The sequence below is a fragment of the Hoplias malabaricus genome, chromosome 1 (genome assembly GCF_029633855.1).
Source record: "Hoplias malabaricus isolate fHopMal1 chromosome 1, fHopMal1.hap1, whole genome shotgun sequence".
Lineage (NCBI taxonomy): Eukaryota > Metazoa > Chordata > Actinopteri > Characiformes > Erythrinidae > Hoplias > Hoplias malabaricus.
This window is the reverse complement of record NC_089800.1, coordinates 83226988-83250147: the sequence shown is the minus strand read 5'-3', so window position 1 is coordinate 83250147 and position 23160 is coordinate 83226988. Positions and strand designations below refer to the sequence as shown.

General features: G+C 41.2%; 3 protein-coding genes across 5 annotated transcripts in view; all 3 read right to left on the bottom strand.

Annotated features, from left to right (window-relative positions):
• Window positions 1–3908: 3908 nt before the first annotated feature.
• LOC136678301 (potassium channel subfamily K member 17-like) lies at window positions 3909–9906 on the bottom strand. Its single transcript, XM_066656347.1, has 5 exons — window positions 9673–9906; window positions 7625–7739; window positions 6881–7047; window positions 5629–5797; window positions 3909–4129 (listed from the first exon to the last, which is right to left on the bottom strand). Exons 1-5 carry the CDS (start codon window positions 9904–9906, stop codon window positions 3909–3911), a joined length of 906 nt encoding a protein of 301 aa, XP_066512444.1.
• Window positions 9907–15759: 5853 nt separating this feature from the next.
• Window positions 15760–19394, bottom strand: LOC136678219 (potassium channel subfamily K member 16-like). Its single transcript, XM_066656224.1, has 5 exons — window positions 19182–19394; window positions 18959–19082; window positions 16854–17020; window positions 16237–16405; window positions 15760–15977 (listed from the first exon to the last, which is right to left on the bottom strand). The coding sequence occupies exons 1-5, from the start codon at window positions 19392–19394 to the stop codon at window positions 15760–15762; spliced, it is 891 nt and encodes a 296-aa protein (XP_066512321.1).
• A 2653-nt stretch (window positions 19395–22047) lies between these two features.
• The window catches only part of kif6 (kinesin family member 6), a 94017-nt gene continuing 92904 nt past the window's right edge, over window positions 22048–23160 (bottom strand). For all 3 annotated transcript variants that reach the window (XM_066675343.1, XM_066675350.1, XM_066675367.1), the window contains exon 22: window positions 22048–22770. In XM_066675343.1, coding sequence (XP_066531440.1) covers window positions 22754–22770 — 17 coding nt within the window. In that variant the 3' untranslated portion in view covers window positions 22048–22753. The remainder of the gene's footprint in view (window positions 22771–23160) is intronic.

Below are 23160 nucleotides of genomic sequence, written 5' to 3'. Positions count from 1 at the left end.
TTAATACTAGTGATGGGATTATAAGCCTTTAAAAGGTACACCATGTGTCTTAAAGTATATAAATATCCCAAATAATGTGTGGGTTTCCTCCGGGTGACTGTCTGTGAGGAGTTTGGTGTGTTCTCCCTGTGTCTGTGTGGGTTTCCTCTGGGTGCTCCAGTTTCCTCCCACAGTCCAAAAAACACACATTGGTAGGTGGATTGGTGACTCAAAAGTGTCCGTGAGTGTGTGTGTTGCCCTCCAGGGTGTATTCCCGCCTTGCGCCCAATGACTCCAGGTAGGCTCTGGACCCACCACGACCCTGAACTGGATAAGCGGTTACAGATAATGAATGAATGAATGTACCAATTGTGCCCACAGATATTCAACTATCAATGTAAATGTGTAATTTACATTTAATGTGTACAACAAACTGACAGCGCTGTTCATTCACTCCCTCCATACAACTTTCCAGCTCAAATTTTTCAACACTGGAACCTGACTTCACTAATGGAAGAAATATACTTCACAGAAGAAATGATATTATAGTGCTTAGAGTACCAGCAGTGCAATGCCAGAGTATCTGTTTAAACAATGGTATAACTGCAGTCTGTATGCATGCAATCATTTCTGGACCCTGTAGTGTCTTTTTATGTGTGTGTGTGTGTGTGTGTGTGTGTGTGTGTGTAGCTCATGCAGATCGTCCTACTCCTGTGCCCAGCGGAGTGGATTTCCATCTGGACTCTTACAGCTTGGAGAAGAGAGCAGTGGAACTTTCCATATCAGTGTGCAAGGCTTTTCTAGTAAATATGATTCTCCCGCCTCAAACAGCACTGATCCAAAGACACAGTCATAAGCAGAGGCTTGGGGCTCCTTTGATCAAATTACATTCTTTGTTAAATTCTTAACTGGAACAGTGTTAAAACATTCTTTACAAACTTAAATTTACATTTTGCATGAATTCTGAAGAACATTTTTATGCAGAATTTCTGTTTATTGGTTTAATATAAAGTGACTAATTGATCTTAATGTTGAATAAGAGTTACATAGTACGTAGTAAATGACATAAATACCCCAGTCTCTCCTGGACTGAATGAGTAATCAAACTAACCCAACGTCATTAAGAATTTGTGTGGCAGTGTAAACATTTTACCTTCTGTGTCAGCTGCTACAGTTAAGGATCTCTATTAAACTGAAATAAAAGCACATGTTGTCAGCTTATTTACAGTGTATTGATAATATAAATATACTAATACTAAATATGGAAAGCTTTCTAATAAAATATGTAAAAAAATGGCAAAATAATGAGTTTAAGAGGTTATGATTGTAGTGTTTAAGAGGTTATGATTTCATGACTGTAAACCCACCAATACTATGCAAAATGAACTCTAGGAATTTTAAAGAGAACTGGGTACTAAGGTGAATGACTGAACGTAAGTCATCAGAGAGACGAAGTTAGAGAAAGAACAAACTCTCTGTCCTTCTTGGGCACTGGCCTCTTTTCAGCACTGACCTCCACTGAACTGTCACCATGAAGCTATCTCAATACTTATGTAACTCTCATCCAACAGCCCTCTGTTTTCTTAGCCATCTCTGATCGACCATGCAGACAGTACACACACACACACACACACACACACACACACAGTTTCTCTGATCGACCACACAACCAGGAACCTACACCCTCTCTCTCTCTCTCTCTCTCTCTCTCTCTCACACACACACACACACACACACACACACACACATTCATTATATCATATATCTTGTGAACTTACTAGTCTGACAATAAACCTTACCCTTAAAATATAATAGTCCCCACAGAGAAGAATATGTGGATAACACTTTATTGTCGTTTCCATTGTTCCTTACAACACATATAGCCCTACATTACATCATACAGCCAACAGTGTCAGTCAAAGCAAAATTACTTGGGTTAAAATGACCACAATAACAACTGACACTTGTTGGAGAAAGTTTTTTTTTTAAGATATGTACAAATTCATGTCACTAGTAATGTAACCTCATTAACAATGATCTCCAATAATGTTACCAGAAAATAGAAAGGGCTGCAATTTACATTTATAGAAGGAGGAAGGTGCTGTTTCCTATCAATGTACAGCTGTTTTCATATTACAGACATGGGCTAAAGCATTTTTAGTAAACTCGCACAAGGGCTCTTACTGACAGCGACCTCAGTCTTCAACAGTAAACTCGTCTGGGCCATATTTCAGAGTGTCGCCCAAACTTTAAAGAGCCGCACTGCTGACAACATTATAAACTTTAAAATTAAACTGGTTTGAGTGAAACAACAGCTGGATTAAGCGTATACACACAATCTGCCCTGGAGGAGTTTAGAATATGTGACATACCCGCGCCCTCTAGTGGGCATTTGCGTATATGGCAGTGCAGAGCCCGTGACAGTTGATAACACTTCACCGAAAACTTTATTTATTTATTTATATATTTATTAAAAACTTTATATTTAACATTTTTATTTAGAGGACCCTTATAGGTCACTGGCACTGTAACCCAAAACCGTTATAGGCATTCTTTAGGCAGCTACTAAATGGCGGTTGACTTTCAGGATAAGCAAATATGTCGGTTAGTTCTCTGGTCAGTGGTAAGAGCGCTTTTACTGTAGTGAATAATATAAGGAAAATAATTACATTTTTAAAAAATATATATATATTTTTTAAAAAAAACGAACAAAAAAAAAACTCGATTAGACACACTACAAATATAAACGTAAAGTAGGGTGACCCGACGTCCTCTTTTACCCGGACATGTCCTCTTTTTCAGACTTAAAAAAATGTCCGGGCGGAATTTCACAAACGTCCGCCATTTTGTTTTTCTAGAGCTTTCATAGAACTTCGAGAAGTTTCGTTCACAAACTAGCCCCGCCCTCCCCTACTCCGATTGGTTCGCTTGAGTGAGAAGGGGGAGTGTGGTGAAGTAGCCTAAAATCTTCTGATTGGACGGTCTGACTGTAGGGCTACCGTTATTGGTCGATAACCTTCTCTGTAAACATTTAATTGGTCAGTCTGCACGTCAGTAGTCCTTGTTTACGTCGGGCAAAGCTCATGTACCCACCCTCATCTCGAGCAGCTATGCCGAAACGTAAATGTAAGTTCTCGGATGAATTAAAAAAGAAATTTCCATGTTTTGTGTAGTAAATAAAGGTGTAAAGGACCCCCCCCCCCCCCCGAGACTTGTCCTCTCTTTCACCACCTCAGATCTGGTCACCCTACGTAAAGTCAGAAGCTCATGTTTGCTACACAGTTTGTGTAAATCCTCCTGTAAGTCACAACACTGCCCAAAGGATGCTATTGGCTTAATTTTATTTATTTGTAATTTTTTTTTTATTGTTGGGGGACAATTCTCCAGCAATGACAGTGAGGAATTTTAAAACTCCAGCAGCACTGCTGTGTCTAATCCACTCAACACACACTAACACACCACCACCATTCAGTATTACTGCAGGAGAATGATCCACCAGCCGTATCATACCTGCTCTGTGGTGGTCTTAATAACTGAGGATCAGGGTGAGATGGGATTAACAAAGGATCCAGAGCAACAGATGGACTAAAGTCTGCAACTGTTGAACTACAAAGTCCTCCTGTACGGTCAGCAGAGCTGAGAGATTGAATAATGAATGTTTGTTTTAATGTAATGGCTGGCAGTATATAACTCCTGAGTAAAAATGGAAACCGCTTCTGATCTCTCTGATGAGTTCATTCACTGACAAGAGGAATATACTAAAACAATATCTTATAACTTGAGTAAAAGGGTTTGGAACATATCTGTTAGTCCCTTCATCATGAAATGTTCTCAGAGTAAGGGCATGAAGGGCACATGCTGTTTTCCAATGGTAAATGTAAAAGTGAAAAAATACATATTATACACAGATATTATCTACCCTTCTCCTGCTAATGTTCAGTTTCTGTCTCCTCTGGCAGCTCCTTCACATTCTCTTCTGAAGTGTCCTTTTTATTACGACTTATATTTCCTGATTTTAGGTAAGCATTGAAACCCTCCAGGAGATCAATGGAGTGATTGATGACTAAAGCCAGCCAGGCCAGGCCAAAGAAGATCCAGACTCCCATGATGCAGCCGTACCAGTCTGGATACATCTTATCAGGGTTAAAATCTGAAAGAGAATATGGTGAAATGGCTTAGAAGCTACAGAGTAAAGTAGCCCTGAATGGAACAGCTGATTGATCAGTACACTGACTATTCTGCAGCAAGTGAAGTTCCGCTGTTAGTATTTTTAATGTCGCTGACCAGAGGGGTGTGTTTGTTTTCCTACATTTTCAGGACAATATTGATCTGACTGAAAACTACAGGACAAGGCTAATGCTCCTAACTTAAGAGCAATTACGAACATGGATAAGACGTATGATCAGTTTTAAAACAAAACTACAGAAGAATGTAATTCATTTTGTTTGGGTGTATGGGTTTCAGGGCGGCATGGTGGTGCAGCAGGTTAATGTTGCAATCTCACAGCTCCAAGGTCCTGGAGGTTGTGGGTTCGATTCCCAGGTGACTGTCTGTGAGGAGTGTGGTGTGTTCTCCCTTTGTCTGCGTGGGTTTCCTCCGGGTGACTGTCTTTGAGGAGTGTGGTGTGTTCTCCCTTTGTCTGCGTGGGTTTCCTCCTGGTGAATGTCTGTGAGGAGTTTGGTGTGTTCTCCCCGTGTCTGCGTGGGTTTCCTCCGGGTGACTGTCTGTGAGGACTTGGTGTGTTCTCCCTGTGTCTGCGTAGGTTTCTTCCGGGTGACTGTCTGTGAGGACTTGGTGTGTTCTCCCCGTGTCTGCGTGGGTTTCCTCCGGGTGTCTGTCTGTGAGGAGTGTGGTGTGTTCTCCCTGTGTCTGCGTGGGTTTCCTCCGGGTGCTCCGGTTTCCTTCCACAGTCCAAAAACACACGTTGGTAGGTGGATTGGTGGCAGGAATACACCCTGGAGGGCGCACCAGTCCTTCACAGGGCAACACACACACACACATTCACTCACACCGACACATTGAGTCACCCTGTTAAGGACTGGCACCTCCTCCAGGGTGTATTCCTGCCTTGCGCCCAATGATTCCAGGTAGGCTTTGGACCCACCGTGACCCTGAACTGGATAAACGCTTAAAGATAATGGATGGATGTATGGGTTTCATGTTCATGTATCTTCTGTAACCACTTCATTTTGACTTCATCTTGTTAAGGATGTGGGTAGCATGAAGAATTATTGGGTGCAAGGTAGGAACACTCCCTGCACAGGGCGCCAGTCCATCACAGGTCATCACACACTTGCTCAGTCACTCACAAAGGTGACTACTTTTAAATATTCAATCCACGTATCGACATGTGCTTTTAGGCTTTGTGAGAAAACTCCTCACAGACAGTGACCCAAGGTGAGAACTAACTCCACAACCCAAGTACCCTGGATCTGTGCAGCAGTGACACTACCTGTTGTACCACCTTGCTGCTCACCTATGGGGTTCTCTATCACTAAGATAGCATCAAACTATGCCCAGGTAACAAAAAATGAAAATGCAACATTTTGTTCCAATAGAGACAATATGTGCAAGGAATAATAACAAATGTGTGTGTGTGTGTGTGTGTGTGTGTGTGTGTGTGTGTGTGTGTCAGATTTAGGACTTTACCTGCTACATAATCTCCAAAGCCTATAGTGCTGAGTGTGATAAAGCAGTAGTAAATGGCCTGTGCGTAGGTCCAGCCTTCATACTGTTTAAAAAGCAGCATGGGAACCACAAAATACAGCACTGACGAGATGAGGAAGAACACAAAATGGATGGACAGCCTCATACACTTCTGTGGGAAGATTACCAGAGTTATACATTCAAAATCTGAACAGAACAGAAAGGTAAAACTGAAGTTTTATGAAACAAGAAATCTAACATGAACCTGTCATGTCTGTTACTGCTTTGCTCTTACATAAATACACTGCAAAATATGAAATCTAAGCACGTAAAATTGACTTAAATCCAGTCTAAATATCTAGTATTATTCATTTGGAAATTGTCATAAGAAAATTCATTCAACTTATTTCTAACTTATTTTTACCAGTTTTAAATCATTTTATCTACAGAAAGTGTCTTATTCCATTGGCATTCAAGAAATAACATAAAATGATGCTTAAAAGAAGCAAAAATATCTGCCAATGGAATAAGACACTTTCTGTAGATAAAATGATGTAAAAGAGGTAAAAATAAGTTAGATTATCTTATTATATTCTTACGACAATTTCCAAATGAATAATACTATATATTTAGACTATCCATCCATTATCTGTAAGCGCTTATCAAGTTCAGGGTCGCGGTGGGTCCAGAGCCTACCTGGAATCATTGGGCACAAGGCAGGAATACACCCTGGAGGGGGCGCCAGTCCTTCACAGGGCAACAGACACACTCACACGGACACTTTTGAGTGGTCAATTCATCTACCAATGTGTGTTTTTGGACTGTGGGAGGAAACCGGAGCACCGGAGGAAACCCACGCAGACACAGGGAGAACACACCAACTCATCACAGACAGACACCCGGAGGAAACCCACGCAGACACAGGGAGAACACACCACACTCCTCACAGACAGTCACCCGGAGCGGGAATTTAACCCACAATTTAAGTAGATTTAAGTAGATAGTGCTTAGATTTCACTTTTTGCAGTGTAAAGATACAAATATTAGATTTTTTGGGGAAAAAACAAGATGCTACTTCATAAATATATGAATGTACTGTAGTTATTAATGTACACAGTAGTTTACAGATTTAATAACTTGTCTGTTTTTTTAATGGCAGCTAGGTTCATCATTTGAACAAAGAGAGATTCCACATTTGTTAACAGTACTAAATTTACTCAAAGTACTTGTTCAGGCAATCACATTTAATTCTCACTTGGTATTTGATCTTTTTTGCCACAAAATTGCAAAATTTCCTCTCGATGGCCAACATGTACTTTCCCACCCTGTTAAGGACCAGCAGGTTTAAAGGGATTCCAAAAAGGGCAAAGACCACACAGAAGATCTGACCAGACATTGTATTCGGGCTAATATTCCCATAACCTGGAAAGATAGACAGAGAGAAACTTCAGTTATGTGGTTTATAATAAAAAATTTAAAGAACATTTCAAGTCCAGTCCCCAGAGACCAGGGGGACAGGGTATATATTTTGCTGTGATCAGCTACTGTCTGGCACAGACTGTCTGGCATCTGTAAAACAGCATGCTACTGCCCTTGCTTACCTGCTTTATATATATAATAGCATACAGAGAATAAAGCTAATAGATGGGCCTGAGCCTGGAAACGCAGACGTCACGTAATGCACTAATAGGCCTAAGGTTAATGTCCAATGGCAACCTAAAGAAGGGAGAATTTAGCTTTTGATGTTTCGACATTTCTCGGAGGAATCTCACTTGTGTCTCCACTTGAGTTGAAGTGTCTCACACTGAGGTCAGATATTCTGAGATAAAAACACACTGAACTAAAGACAGTAACTCAACAATTTCTCATCCAACACTGATCTTATCTTAATCTGGAAAGAAGTATCTCTCTAAGGGAAATCACCACTAAATGTACTGAGCAATCAATAGGCAACATTTGTACATTAAGATATTCCTCAGTGAAAAAAGTAGACGATTACCAATAGTTGTTACAACAGTGGCAGCAAACACAGCTGAGCTGGTGAACTTCCAGAATCCTCCAGATGTGTGATTCCCCTTCAGACTGAGTCCATATTTAATCGAGTACTGGATCAACTGGAGCAAAGAAGATTTGTGTAAACATTTCTCTATTTTGCATTTCACACCAAGATTGAATACGAATACCTACAAAGCACATCAGAATTTTCCAGAAGTTCTCCACTACATATTTATAACTAATTATTAATCATTTAGGGCGGCACACAGCTCCAGGGACCTGGAGGTTGTGGGTTCGAGTCCCACTCCGGGTGACTATCTGTGAGGAGTGTGGTGTGTTCTCCCCGTGTCCACGTGGGTTTCCTCCGGGTGCTCCAGTTTCCTCCCACAGTCCAAAAACACACGTTGGTAGGTGGATTGGTGACTCAAAAGTGTCCGTAGGTGTGTGTGTTGCCCTGTGAAAGACTGGCGCCCCCTCCAGGGTGTATTCCCGCCTTGCACCCAATGATTCCAGGTAGGCTCTGGACCCACCGCGACCCTGAACTGGATAAGGGTTACAGATAATGAATGAATATTAATCATTTATCTTCAGTAAACACTTATTTCTGAGGGTCATCATGGGATATGGAGCCACCCCGCCATCACTGGGCGCAAGAAACACATAGAATCACAGTACATCACACACTCACCCAAACATCTGTGGACAATTTTACACACTCATCCAGTCACTCATACACACACACACACACACACACACCTGTGGACATTTTTACACAGCCAATCCACCTACCAACAGGAGCACCTGGTCGAAACTCACGCAGACACAGGGAGAACACACCTCCCTCAAAGCGAGAACTTATCACAGGAGCAATCGTGCTATCTTATAGCTAATTAGACTGAGGTTAAGACCATGCTAAAGGAAAGAGGCTATTGCTATTGTACAGTTCTTGGCTGAATTTAAATTTGGTTTAAAAATAAAACAAGTGATGTCATAGATTAAAGTATGTGGTGTGATAAGGTACAGTGCAGCACATCAAAAAAAGAAATAAAACTGAATGTGAAAATAAGCCATCACATATATTCGTTTAATTACTAATGCATTTGAACAGAAGTAAAATCAATTGACAATAAGCAGGAGATTAATCAATATATGTCTCTGCTGTCTTAAAACATACAGGCATTCACCTTTCCAGACCCCCAAAGGAATATAGCTTTAGATTTATAAATACTCAGAGAGCAAAGGAGGCCAATCTTCTGCCTTATTTGCATTGCAAAATACATTTGCTTATCGCTGTGATTTTCTAATAGCTGTAATAGCATTTGGACTTGACCACATATCGGCAGCCTATAAACAGCCACAGAGCTGACCACACTTTTTATCAAAGTATATTTGGTTTTCAGATAATCAGCCAGTAAACTGATTGCACTCTTACATTATCATTCACCTGGGTTTCAGAGATTTTTCAGCTTCACACCTCCATCATATCAGGCAAGTTTCAAAAGGCAGGTGTGCACACATAATGCACACAATGCAACATGTGCAATAACTTCAAAACCAAGCACTGTTCACAGCTACAAGCACCACTGACTAATTACCAGTGAGGGTAATTAAATGTATCAACCCAAGGGGTATCTGTCTATGGGAGTGTTTGGTCAGACTACTGCCTTCTATCAAGATGACTGCGGTTAATTTCCTTGCTTAGGAAGAGTCTCTGGGCAAGATTACAAAAACTACAGTTGCATACATACTGTATGTACCATATTTGGATTTGTAAGTCACTCTGGGGCAGACATTGTGTCAAAATGGAGTGCACAATTAATGCAGACTCCGGTAGCAATGAATATTTGGGATATATTTGGCAGATCTGCATTTCTCTAACAGGCCATATTTGGTCTTGAATGGCATCATTGACTCAAGGTGAGACTGACTGCCTCCAGATATCAGGTGTGTTGTGGACCAAATGTCTACAACGCCACGTAAGTGAGATAGATGTGGCTCAAATGTGTCTGCTAATGGGGGAACCACAAAGAATAGGGTGCCCGTTTTTCTCACCTCTGCCAGTTCCTCCAGGCCCTGTTGGCCCATACATGGATAAACCTCTAAAAGTGTGCTCCTCTTCTCCTTCAAAGCAGCAATCTGTTCCTCAACATGCTCCCCCTCCAGCTTCCAGAAGATCACCCCTCCAATCAAGACGTAAGACAAATACACAGCACCAAGCACCAGGAGAGAGAGGAACCTGACCAAAGTGAGCCGCGTTAAAATCTTTCCACACTGGATGGAGACCATATTGGTCCCAGACTTGTGCCACAGGTTGTGGCTCTCTCAAAATGCAGAGGTGATGGGTGTGGATTGAGTTGTGTTTGTGTGACAGGCAAATTAAGTTTGTGTGACAGGCAAATCAATAAAGAGGGAAAGTGGCCTGTGGTGATGGGATTTAATTAGTGTTCAGTATTCAATGTTCTGTGGTAATGTGGTTGCCAATGGAATTCAGATGTAGTTATCAAACCTTTTAATATCCACTCAGATCTACTGAAACCACAGGGAGCACCTGTGTAAATAAACCTAACTTCAGGTCAATGAGCATTTCCACAGCTTGGACATGTGTTTCTCAACAGTTTCATAGCACATTATATGTTATATTAAATGCATATTAATATTATTAATAAACTTTGATGACAGCTCTCTGCTGATAGTTCAACTCTGATAGGAATATACTGTTCAAAGCATTGGTTCTTATAGATTTGCTGTTAAAAGCATCATAAGTGAAAATTCAGGTTTAAGAAATGATGTATTTAGGATGAAAGCCAAGTACATTTTATAATATTCATTCATTATCTGTAAGCGCTTATCCAGTTCAGGGTCGTGGTGGGTCCAGAGCCTACCTGGAATCATTGGGCACAAGGCGGGAATACACCCTGGAGGGGGCGCCAGTCCTTCACAGGGCAACACACACATTCACTCACACAATCACACCTACTGACACTTTTGAGTCGCCAATCCACCTACCAACGTGTGTTTTTTTGGACTGTGGGAGAAAACCGGAGCACCCGGAGGAAACCCACACAGACACAGGGAGAACACACCACACTCCTCACAGACAGTCACCTGGAGGAAACCCACGCAGACACAGGGAGAACACATCAACTCATCACAGACAGACACCCGGAGGAAACCCACGCAGACACGGAGAACACACCACACTCCTCACAGACAGTCACCCGGAGGAAACCCACACAGACACGGGGAGAACACACCACACTCTTCACAGACAGTCACCCGGAGCGAGAATCGAACCCACAACCTCCAGGCCCCTGGAGCTGTGTGACTGCGACACCTACCTGCTGCGCCACAATGCCGCCCCATTTTATAATATTTATTTATTAATTCATAACTATATTACCAGCTCTCATAGCTGAGCTTTTATTAGTTAGGGCAAAATTAATTGGCATGTATTTGGGAATTTGTCTGATGTAAAAGTTGAAGCCAATGAAGCATGGTTGTTATCACAGTCCTTTTTAGGGTTGACCTTAAAAAGTAAAATTAAAAATATTTTTGGAAGCAAAGCACCTTATGGCACCAGCTTGCAACTCACTCGCGCACACACTCACTCACTCACTCACTGTTAGGAACTGCACCACAAGAGGTGCTATTTCTCCCATATTCACATTAAGGAATTTCTCCACAAGTGGGTGCTATTCAGTGCTTTGCGCCAAATCCGGCGGCACGGTGGCTTGGTGGTTAGCACGTTCGCCTCCCAGCGCTGGGATCTTGGGTTCAAGTCCCATCTGGGTGGAGTTTCCATGTTCTCCCCGTGTCTGCGTGGGTTTCCTCCGGGGGCTCCGGTTTCCTCCCACAGTCCAAAAACATGGAGGAAGGTGAATTGGCTTCTCTAATAACTGTCCTGGTGTGTGAATGAATGTCTGTATGTGTGAGCCCAGATATGGATTGGCGCTCTGTCCTGGGTTAAACCCTAGTGCCCGATGCAGTCCTCCAGGTGGACGGTCGTTTCTGGTTGAGAGTACGCTGTGCGCGTTTGGCTGCCGCTTCTCGCCAGTGTGTGTGTGTGTGTGTGAATTGAGCGTTCTGAGCAGTGTAGATTGTAAAGCGTCCTTGGGTGTCTAGAAAGGCGCTATATAAGTGTAACGATAATAATAATAATAATAAAAAAAATCCAGTCCTTCTGTTTAAGTTGCACTGACAAGCCACGGTTAAGGTGTTTGTGTCTGGATGAGAAGGTAGTGTCAGTGCCTTGCTGCTCATGCTGTCTCATGAGTCAGTGCCTCAGAACATAGCACTTTGCCATGAAAGTACATGTAACCAAATCACATTTCAGACACACTTCAAAGGCAGCAGTACTAGCCTTTGCAAGGCATTGGCAGGATATGGATATGCTAATGTCCCATAGGTCCTGGCTTGTTTTTTTCTTTTTTGTGGGGGACAGGGAGAAGGAGCTGTGACTAATGAGTTTTAAACTTGTTTGAAATCTTTGAATTATAGTTATCTAGAAAAAGTTGAAGCACTGTCAAAATATTATTACTGCTGATCCTTAATAACACCATTTCCCAGCACAGTCTCTGTTTTTTTCCGTGACAGAATCAAGGCGAGTCTGACCGGACCAGCTAATCATTCTGATGTGTTTGTTTTATGCCTCATTGCTTAATTCCCTGGCTTTATCAAAGCTATACAAACAAACACACACACTCACACTTACACACACGCACATTGCGCATTTTATTAGGCACATTTACCCAGTATCCACACTTGTTATCCATCTTATCTGATCCAATTACCATTCATATGCATTTATATATCCTATTACAGATTTCAGTTGTCTGTATATTTACTCAGCCCCCAATTTATCGCATGTATCAACGATCACGATCCCCACAAGTCTACCACTGATCAATCACTATCCACATGATGTTCAATTAATGTCCACTATATGAGACACGCCAACTTTATTGGGCAACCTTTAGATTAAAAGCTGCTGTCTCTGAGTTAGTGGCCCTCTATTCAGTGGTCAGTTTCTAGTGACAGGACACTGCTGGCTACATATGTGTATTTACTCTCCGTAAAAAGAGTTCACATCTGTAACTTCAGAACTTCAAAGTCCATCTATATGGTAAAAAGACCTGATAAAATGAACAATATGTAAAATCTAAGAAGGTGGACCTGGTAAATTCGTCAGTGAGTCATTTCGATATTAAAGTTTAAAAACACAAATGTTATAAGAAAAATAAAATGTCTTCCTTGAACTTAAAACCTTTAAATATAGTTGGCAACGTGGGCAAGAAGTATGGCCCTACAAAATGATGTTAAAAAATAGGAGATCACATCTCCTCAAACCTTATTTGACTAGTTGCAAACTCTCCCAGGATGTAACTTGAGCCAAGTAACAAACATCAGGAGGATGCAAATGGCACGACTCATAAGGAATACGCAGGACATGAATGTAAAGACAATTGACTTGCGACCAACACACAGTACACGTATGTGTCAGGAATTGATAGCATTTTTAGCAAAACCACAACCTCTTACCCATAATGAGACTCATAGATATTTTTAATTTGGCATCTACCGATAAAGTGATACTACTTTTACAACAAATATTAAAGTTAATAAAATCAGTCAATTTATGTGGCATTTTTTATAGATCAAGACCAACTGGGCTCAAATATATGAGAAATGTATATATGCATTCAACTGTGCAAAATCAGGAGCCAACATCTAATCATTCATTCATTCATTCATTATCTGTAACCCTTATCATTGGGCGCAAGGCGGGAATACGCCCTGGAGGGGGCGCCAGTCCTTCACAGGGCAACACACACACTCACACATTCACACCTACGGACACTTATTTTGAGTCGCCAATCCACCTACCAACGTGTGCTTTTGGACTGTGGGAGGAAACCACGCGGACACAGAGAGAACACCACACTCCTCACAGACAGTCACCCAGAGGAAACCCACGCGGACACAGGGAGAACACATCACACTCCTCACAGACAGTCACCCGGAGGAAACCCACGCAGACACAGGGAAAACACACCACACTCCTCACAGATAGTCACCCGGAGCGGGAATCAAACCCACAATCCCTGATGTGGGCAGCCATTCCACCTACACACTGAACCCAAGGGGGACTGAACCCACACCCCCCCAGGTCCCTGATGCTGTGTGACCGTGCCGCCCAGGTAAAAGTCAGAGTTTTCAAAAGTAAACTAATGCAGTGAGGCACCGTGTTGCAACAGGTAGCGTCACTGTAACACAGCTTCATGGTCCTGGGGGGGGGGGGGGGGTGGGTTCAGTCCCCCTTGGGTTCAGTGTGTAGGTGGATTGGCTGCTCAGAAGTGTCCATAGGAGTGAATGTGTGGTGCCAGGGTGTGTTCCCACTTTGTGCAAAGTGATTCCAGCTAGGCTCCGGACACACAATGACCCTGAACTGGATATGTGATGAATGTGGTCATTATCTGCCCTGAAATGCTTACAAGCTGTCAAGAAGCTCATTCATTTTCTGTAACCGCTTCATCTTGTGTGCTATGTGTCTGGAGCCCATACAGAGTCACTGGGCACAAGGCCAGTCCATCATAGGACATCACACAGTCACCCTGTCACTCAACCAATCCACCTACCAGTGTCTATTTTTAGATTGTGAAACAGAGCACCTGGAGGGAACCCACAAAGTTCCTCACAGACTCCTCACTCAAGTGGGGTTTGAACCCACAAGCCCAGGATCCTGGAGTTGTGTGGCAATGACACTACCTGCTGTGCCACCAAGTCACCTACCATTTAAAGCTGTCAGATACGAAAAAAAGGAAATAAACAAATAGGAAACAGTTGATTAAATTTACAAGAGTGGCTAGTATTCTTAAACCAATGGACTGTCCACCCCAGAGCCCAGTTCTCTAGATCATTACTGAATGTGTTTGGGATTACTTGGATTGCAAGAAACAGAAAATGTAACCAACCTCTAAGACTGAGCTTTAAAGGTGTGGAAGAAAATATTTACCTGAAGATTTCAATGAAAACCAAACGTAAAAAATGGATGCTGTAAGGAAAAAAGTGGACTTAAATAAATAAACATATTTTTATTATCAGTTTTAGAGACTTTTGTGTAATTTTTTGTTAAATATGTTTGTGGTGGGGGCGGCACGGTGGTGCAGCAGGTAGTGTCACACAGTTCCAGGGGCCTGGAGGTTGTGGGTTCAATTCCCGGGTGACTGTCTGTGAGGAGTTGGTGTGTTCTCCCTGTGTCTGCGTGGGTTTCCTCCGGGTGACTGTCTGTGAGGAGTTGGTGTGTTCTCCCTGTGTCCATGTGGATTTCCTCCGAGTGCTCCGGTTTCCTCCCACAGTCCAAAAACACACGTTGGTAGGTGGATTGCCGAAAAAGTGTCCGTAGGTGTGAGTGTGTGAGTGAATGTGTGTGTCTGTGTTGCCCTGTGAAGGACTGGCGCCCCCTCCAGGGTGTATTTCCACCTTTCGCCCAATGATTCCAGGTAGGCTCTGGACCCACCGTGACCCTGAACTGGATAAGAGTTACAGATAATGAATGAATGTTTGTGGTGTTGTTCTAACATTAAAAAACAAAGACTAAAGTGTGGTCAGTGACTTTTGCACAGTGCTGAACATTTCAGTGCAGATCTCAAACATTTTTTAGGAACTGCAAAGTCTATGCAAACGAAAATAGCGTTCAAAATTTCAAAAGCATTTTCATTTCCACTGAGTCCAGGGTCAGGGTCACAGTGAGTCTATCTTAAAATATCTCCAATGTAAGTTTTCTCATGCTTAAGTTGCTGAATGAACTCATTCATAATATACATTACAACAAGTACGAAACATTAGTCGTGATTTCAAGAATTAAGTCAAAGGCAAAAACAATAAAACAACAAAAACATTTACAGCACACAAAGCAGTTTAAGCAAGTATTCACAATTTTATCATTTTACATCATTTTTAACATCCTGATGTATGACATCTAGAATATTTACTGTACACTGCATAATGCTCCACAGACAGTGGCCTATATTTCTATTTAAAAAACTACACAAACAAACAAAGTACACAGTACAACTGAAAGGCTTTTTTGTGCAGCTGTACAGCAGCTAATATCCAATTCCTCACAGCACTGGATAGTTGTTACATTCTCTGCTGGACGGCCATCTGACCCTCCTCCATTTTACTGGTCGAGGGTCTCACTTGCTCCCCACCAGTGGCTGGTTGTTTAATGCCCAGGAAATGCTCTATGATCCTTGCACCCAAGTTGAGAAGCAGCGCGAGCCAAGCCAGAGCAAAGATGATCCACACAGCGGTCAGACTGCGGTACACGGACACATTCTTCTTGTCCTGACCATTACCTGACACAGAGCAGTGCTACAAATCAAACCCAGTTTAGGTGCACACTGGTAGGCAGCTCCCTAAGGAGATACGCTACATATTGCCATGTGGAGTAGATTTAGTTGATTGGAACGTGTTATTAAACTCAAATTAAAGAAATGAAAACATGCGGTAATCAGACCCTATAATCAGACCCTACAATGTACAGTCGGATTAACACAAGGGTTTTTATAACTATATATTACAGAGGCATCCACTAAATATAATTGTGTTACTCACCGACCACAAAATCTCCAAAACCGATGGTGCTGAGAGTAATGAAGGTGTAGTAGAAGCCCTCTCCGTACGACCAGCCTTCCACATAACTGAAGATCAATGGGGGGAAGACCAGGAATAACACACTGCCCATCAACAGGAACAGGACCACCGCCAACACTTCCACACACTGCTGTCCTCCCAACACACACAAAATTAGCTGATGTAAGGTAGTAAGTAACATTGCTTTCTTCCGAAAAGCAAAACTGGGTTCTATTCCCATCACAGGCAGGAACACGATGCTGTACCAATAAGATTCCCTGGGCAAGATGCTAAACTCTGAAATTCCCTGCATCTGTATCTTGGTTAAAAATGGGAAGACTCTCTGAATAATGCCATAAATGGAAATGTAGGTCTCAAGCTTTTTATCTAAGGTTTGAACTTTTAAGAAACTGAACAGTTACCTCAAGACTTAATTTTAACCTAAAAACCTCATTATAAACACACATTATATCTGTTTTGTTCCCTATATATCTCCAAAAACAACTTTCACACTTAGTGACTTGATTGTCTGTAATGTTGGATTTGTTTGATGCCATGACACTGAGGACAGCTGTATCAGGGAAGCACAGAAACTGTACCTTATGAGGCATCACTGAGACCATGTTGTGCTCCAAACGGCCCAGATGTAGAGCCAGACACTTGCTGAGCTGGTTGAGAAAGGCCAGGTTGAGGGGTATTCCACACAGAGCGTAAAACACACAGAAGACCTGTCCAGAGAAGGTGGTGGGGGATAGGTTTCCATAGCCTTTGGAAAATAAAATGAGTAGAAATTCCACTCCATTTTAAAAAGACATTTAAAAGCAACAATAAGAACATTACCTGCACTTTGTTACTGGTCTTTATTATTATTGTGGAAGCTTTTGTAATTTTCTCAAGTATGATTTAAGTCGGATACTCAGAGAATTACACATGGAAGAGACAAAAAACTTTTTTTCTTGTTAGATTTATATTTTGACCTTTAACGTACGTGATAAAAAATCTCGACGGCCATGAAAAAAATTCTCTTCTGCTGCTCAGATCCAGTTGAACTCATTCACTAGCGTATATTTAAATGCAGATGACTTTTTACTTTCAAACTACCACTTGACAAATGTTCATTTTACCTGTGATACATTCTCTGTACTTTTTCCATGTCAGTTTAACAACTTTAGCAATCAATTTAACTGGCCAACTATCAATCAATTAAAATTGCCAACTATCAATCAATTAAAATGGCCAACTATCAATCAATTTAAATGGCCAACTATCAATCAATTAAAATGGCCAACTATCAATCAATTTAAATGGCCAACTATCAATCAATTTAAATGGCCAACTATCAATCAATTAAAATGGCCAACTATCAATCAATTAAAATGGCAAACTATCAATCAGTTAAAATGGCCAAGTATCAATCAATTTAAATGGCCAACTATCAATCAATTAAAATGGCCAACTATCAATCAATTTAAATGGCCAACTATCAATCAATTAAAATGGCCAACTATCAATCAATTTAAATGGCCAACTATCAATCAATTAAAATGGCCAACTATCAATCAATTAAAATTGCCAACTATCAATCAATTTAAATGGCCAACTATCAATCAATTAAAATGGCCAACTATCAATCAATTAAAATGGCCAACTATCAATCAATTTAAATGGCCAACTATCAATCAATTTAAATGGCCAACTATCAATCAATTAAAATGGCCAACTATCAATCAATTAAAATGGCAAACTATCAATCAGTTAAAATGGCCAAGTATCAATCAATTTAAATGGCCAACTATCAATCAATTAAAATGGCCAACTATCAATCAATTTAAATGGCCAACTATCAATCAATTAAAATGGCCAACTATCAATCAATTTAAATGGCCAACTATCAATCAATTAAAATGGCCAACTATCAATCAATTAAAATTGCCAACTATCAATCAATTTAAATGGCCAACTATCAATCAATTAAAATGGCAAACTATCAATCAGTTAAAATGGCCAAGTATCAATCAATTTAAATGGCCAACTATCAATCAATTAAAATGGCCAACTATCAATCAGTTAAAATGGCCAACTATCAATCAATTAAAATGGCCAACTATCAATCAATTAAAATTGCCAACTATCAATCAATTTAAATGGCCAACTATCAATCAATTAAAATGGCCAACTATCAATCAATTTAAATGGCCAACTATCAATCAATTAAAATGGCCAACTATCAATCAATTAAAATTGCCAACTATCAATCAATTTAAATGGCCAACTATCAATCAATTAAAATGGCAAACTATCAATCAGTTAAAATGGCCAAGTATCAATCAATTTAAATGGCCAACTATCAATCAATTAAAATGGCCAACTATCAATCAGTTAAAATGGCCAACTATCAATCAATTAAAATGGCCAACTATCAATCAATTAAAATTGCCAACTATCAATCAGTTAAAATGGCCAACTATCAATCAATTAAAATGGCAAACTATCAATCAGTTAAAATGGCCAAGTATCAATCAATTTTAATGGCCAACTATCAATCAATTTAAATAGCCAACTATCAATCAATTTAAATGGCCAAACAGATATAAACTATATTGTCACTCTCATAAAAATCATGTGTCTCTTTTATGGCAAACAAACAAACAAATAAACAAAAATACATATATATTTCTTGGATTTTTCTAAGAAGAATTAACACTGAACTTTCCTATGGTTGTGACTACTGTTCCTGCGAAGAAAAAAGAACTGCCAAAGTCCCAGTTGCTGGGGTTAGTAGAATTTCCTGAAGGGTTCACCCCATTCTCCCAAGCCTCTAAAATCACCTGCAACCAACAGAAACAGGACCAAATAAGACTTTCTCTTACTCGGAAAATCAAACAGCAACATGTCAGATGCATCACTGTAAAGAAAGGTAGAGTGACCTTTACAAACTTCTCCAAGGCGGGTCCGTCCAGGCAGGTGTAGTTGGCGAGGAAGTAGAGTTTCTCCAGCTGGAAGATGTTGCGGTTGTTACTCTCGGCCTCTCTCTCCAGCAGCTGGAAGACGGTAGCCCCCAGCAGTAGGTAGGTGAAATGGAACAAAGCCAGCAGAGTGGTCCAGGTTAACTTTGTACCTGAAACCCGGAGCTGAGCCATGTGTGCCCACAAGCATGAGAGAGAGAGCCCAGAGAGCGCGCTGTGGGCTTGACCGCTCTGGAGAATGATCCTGCTGGTCAAGGCTGAATCTAATGAGTGTCTTAGTGAAAAAAATGGCTTAGGACCAGAGGGTATTATGAACTAGTAATGTAAAAAACCTATCCATCTTCACAGCTAATGTTTTTTTTTTAATCTGCAATAAACTGACCCCTGAAATAATGCACCCAAAAGAAAAAACAAAGAAAGTTACACCTTATTTACCATTAAAACAACTGGCAGCATTTGTCACGGATTAAGAATTGAGTAGTCAGTAGTCTGTGGTAAGTAGTCAATGGAAAAGGTGCAGAAGGAGATGGAGTCTGTGAGGAGGTTTCCCTTCATTCTGATTGGTACGCGTTGAGAGTTAACGGATGTTTGACAGACGTGTGCGTGTGTGTATGTGTGTGTCCCTGGTTCCTGTGACAACAACTGAGCATCAGTCCCATAATACAGAACAGGAGGTTTCTCACACAAGCTCATCTATCACTAATAAAAATGCAGAAGGACCACCATGTCAGCAGAACATTGGTTAATGTTTCACCTGATGTCTGCAGATCATTGGAGCGCGTAGCATTAGCGGCTGAGTGATTAATGACCATTCGCTGGTGTTATTCTCCCTGGATGGATGTGACCAAGGGGGATTCTTCCAGCATAAAGGCTCTGAACACTTACGGCCTTATAGGAGCAGTGATAATTCAAGCCTTAATTAAAATTCAAGCCTAGTTGATACATCATGTCCTGTATGGTGTTAGGAAGCAGTTTTAGTATCATTTTAATTCTCTGAGTTTTCAAAACCTGAATCTGTAAAGAATTAGCTCTAAAATGTTTACAGAAGTCATTTTGAACAGGGAGTGAGTAATTCCATTTTCACAATGTGCTACGACTGAAATCCTAAAACCTGGAAAACATTTGTCTAATGTTTTCTCTTATAAAGCCTTGTATGAAAATAGTTTTAGGCAGAAACCTGTTCTCAAAAGAGTTCTTAAGCAATATTTCAAGCACTGTATCTGTAACCATTTACAGTAATGATTTTTACTACCTGGCACAGCAGGTAGTGTCGCAGTCACATGCTTTCCCGCTCCGGGTGACTGTCTGTGAGGAGTGTGGTGTGTTCTCCCTGTGTCTGCGTGGGTTTCCCCCGGGTGACTGTCTGTGAGGAGTGTGGTGTGTTCTCCCTGTGTCCGTGTGGGTTTCCTCCAGGTGACTGTCTGTGAGGAGTGTGGTGTGTTCTCCCTGTGTCCGTGTGGGTTTCCTCCAGGTGACTGTCTGTGAGGAGTTGGTGTGTTCTCTCTGTGTCTGCGTGGGTTTCCTCCTGGTGACTGTCTGTGAGGAGTGTGGTGTGTTCTCCCCGTGTCTGCGTGGGTTTCCTCTGGGTGACTGTCTGTGAGGAGTGTGGTGTGTTCTCTCTGTGTCTGCGTGGGTTTCCTCCGGGTGACTGTCTGTGAGGAGTGTGGTGTGTTCTCTCTGTGTCTGCGTGGGTTTCCTCCGGGTGACTGTCTGTGAGGAGTGTGATGTGTTCTCCCCGTGTCTGCGTGGGTTTCCTCCGGGTGACTGTCTGTGAGGAGTGTGGTGTGTTCTCTCTGTGTCTGCGTGGGTTTCCTCCGGGTGCTCCGGTTTCCTCCCACAGTCCAAAAACACACGTTTGTAGGTGGATTGGCGACTCAAAAGTGTCCGTAGGTGTGAGTGTGTGAGTGAATGTGTGTGTGTGTCTGTGTTGCCCTGTGAAGACTGGCGCCCCCTCCAGGGTGTATTCCCGCCTTGCGCCCAATGATTCCAGGTAGGCTCTGGACCCACCGCGACCCTGAACTGGATAAGCGCTTACAGATAATGAACGAATGAATGAATAAACTCTTCAGACGTCTGGTTACTATCACCCCCACTGTGAACAATTTGGAGAAAATCTAGTGAATTTTTTGCATCAAACCAAAACAATTTGAATTATTAGAAGAAATAGGTCAAAAAAATATCCTGACCCAGGTCTGAGAATAAGGGTATTTCTCATTATTACTAGGTATTATTAGGGAATGGCTGTGAGTGTGATGCTAAAGCAAGTGCTCTCAAATGCAAATGCTTTTTCAGCTCCTTATCTTTCAAACAAATCTATTCAGAGAAATGCAAACTACTTTATTTTTAAAGAAAAAAGTCAAAATCTATTTATTGTTTCCCAAAAAATCATTTTTCCCAAAGGTTTTTATTACCTTTCTGTCATAAATCCCTGCATAACACTATAGTGGCAGTTTCAAAGGGCTGGAATATTGCTGTGCTGTTCATTAACATTGGAATTATTTGGGTTCGCTCAGTTGGTACCTTCACTGTAAGTGTGTTCTCTCAGGGAGGAGCTTAATACTTCAGCTTTGTCACGGTTCGGTATTGTCCTCACAGACATCATTTTTCCATGCTTTCCATTGATTCCAAATAAAAAGGTAAAACTGAAGAGTTGCTGATTAGATACATGTAAATAGATCTGAGAGGCACTTTCATAATTAAAGAAGAAGAAGAAGAAGAAAAAGCTGGAGACCATAATTATGTAAAGGAAGGCTTCTGTATTTTATGGGAATTACTTTAACACTGAGCAGACAAAAAAAAAAGAGAAATCGATAATTATAATGGCGGGAAATGAAAAACTAATAAAATACATGGCCTGATGAGTCAGGTAAACAGGTCTAGGCCTTGGCAGGGTGACAGGCATCTGATCCAGTTAGCGCTGGGTGATAGCTTGTGAAAACATTTGCTCAGGTCGGATGAGTGCCTTTACCAGTGATTTATGCTGCTGCTAGGCTACAGCCTACTGGAGATATCCGACCCATCGTTTTCCAGGAGGCTCTCTTCCATTAGGCAGCAAGGAAGCTCAAGGCAGGTTATTCATTCTAAGTATGCAATAACATTGTACAGTAAGACATTGCTGTTGATGGAAAATTTGAATCTCTGTGTCATCATTTTTCACATATTAATGGAATTTGGAAGTGTTTCTCTTTACACTGGGTCAAAATTTAATTTTAAATGAACCAGTAAAAACAGTCCGAATTTATTAGAAATATTAACGTCCAGAATTTTTTTCCCTTTTCTTGAAAAGTTGTAATTTCTGATATAAGTTTTGTTCCTACAGCAGTGATATATGAGACTGTCTCTTTGCATATGGCGTCAGAGCATGTGATTTAACAAAGAAGACATTAGTTTAAAGGGAAACGTTTTCTAAAGCACTAAAAATCCATGTACAGTTGATTCTTCCATCTCTGAAACCTGTTACAGGATTGATCTTTGGGTTCCTCTGCATTCTGCCTGTTCTGCTTTCTCAAGTTCACACAGCACCCCATGGTTTTTTATTCCTGTGCTTGTCCTGAAAAAAGGAAGAGAATGACAACAAGGAGAAAGTTTGACAGGTATAAATCCATATAAACTGATATTAGAATTAAACAAATGAAACATCAATCATTTTAATTGTATGCTGTTAACTGGTAACTGAGCTTGTATGCCTCATATTCATTGGCATGATATTCCAGAGTTTAGGGGCCAGTAACTAAACACAGGGTCAGCGGTAGGAGGAGTATAATAAAGTATAGGAGCATAATAAGTGAATAGTGTCTCAGGATGATGGAGATAATGCAATTTTCAAGCCGTAGCTTAACCTCAGGCAGAGGACAGTGACGGTGTGTATTAGAGAAGTCTAGAGCACACAGACTTCAGTAAGAGGTACACAGAGTTCAGAGTGACATGAAAATGCTGCAGG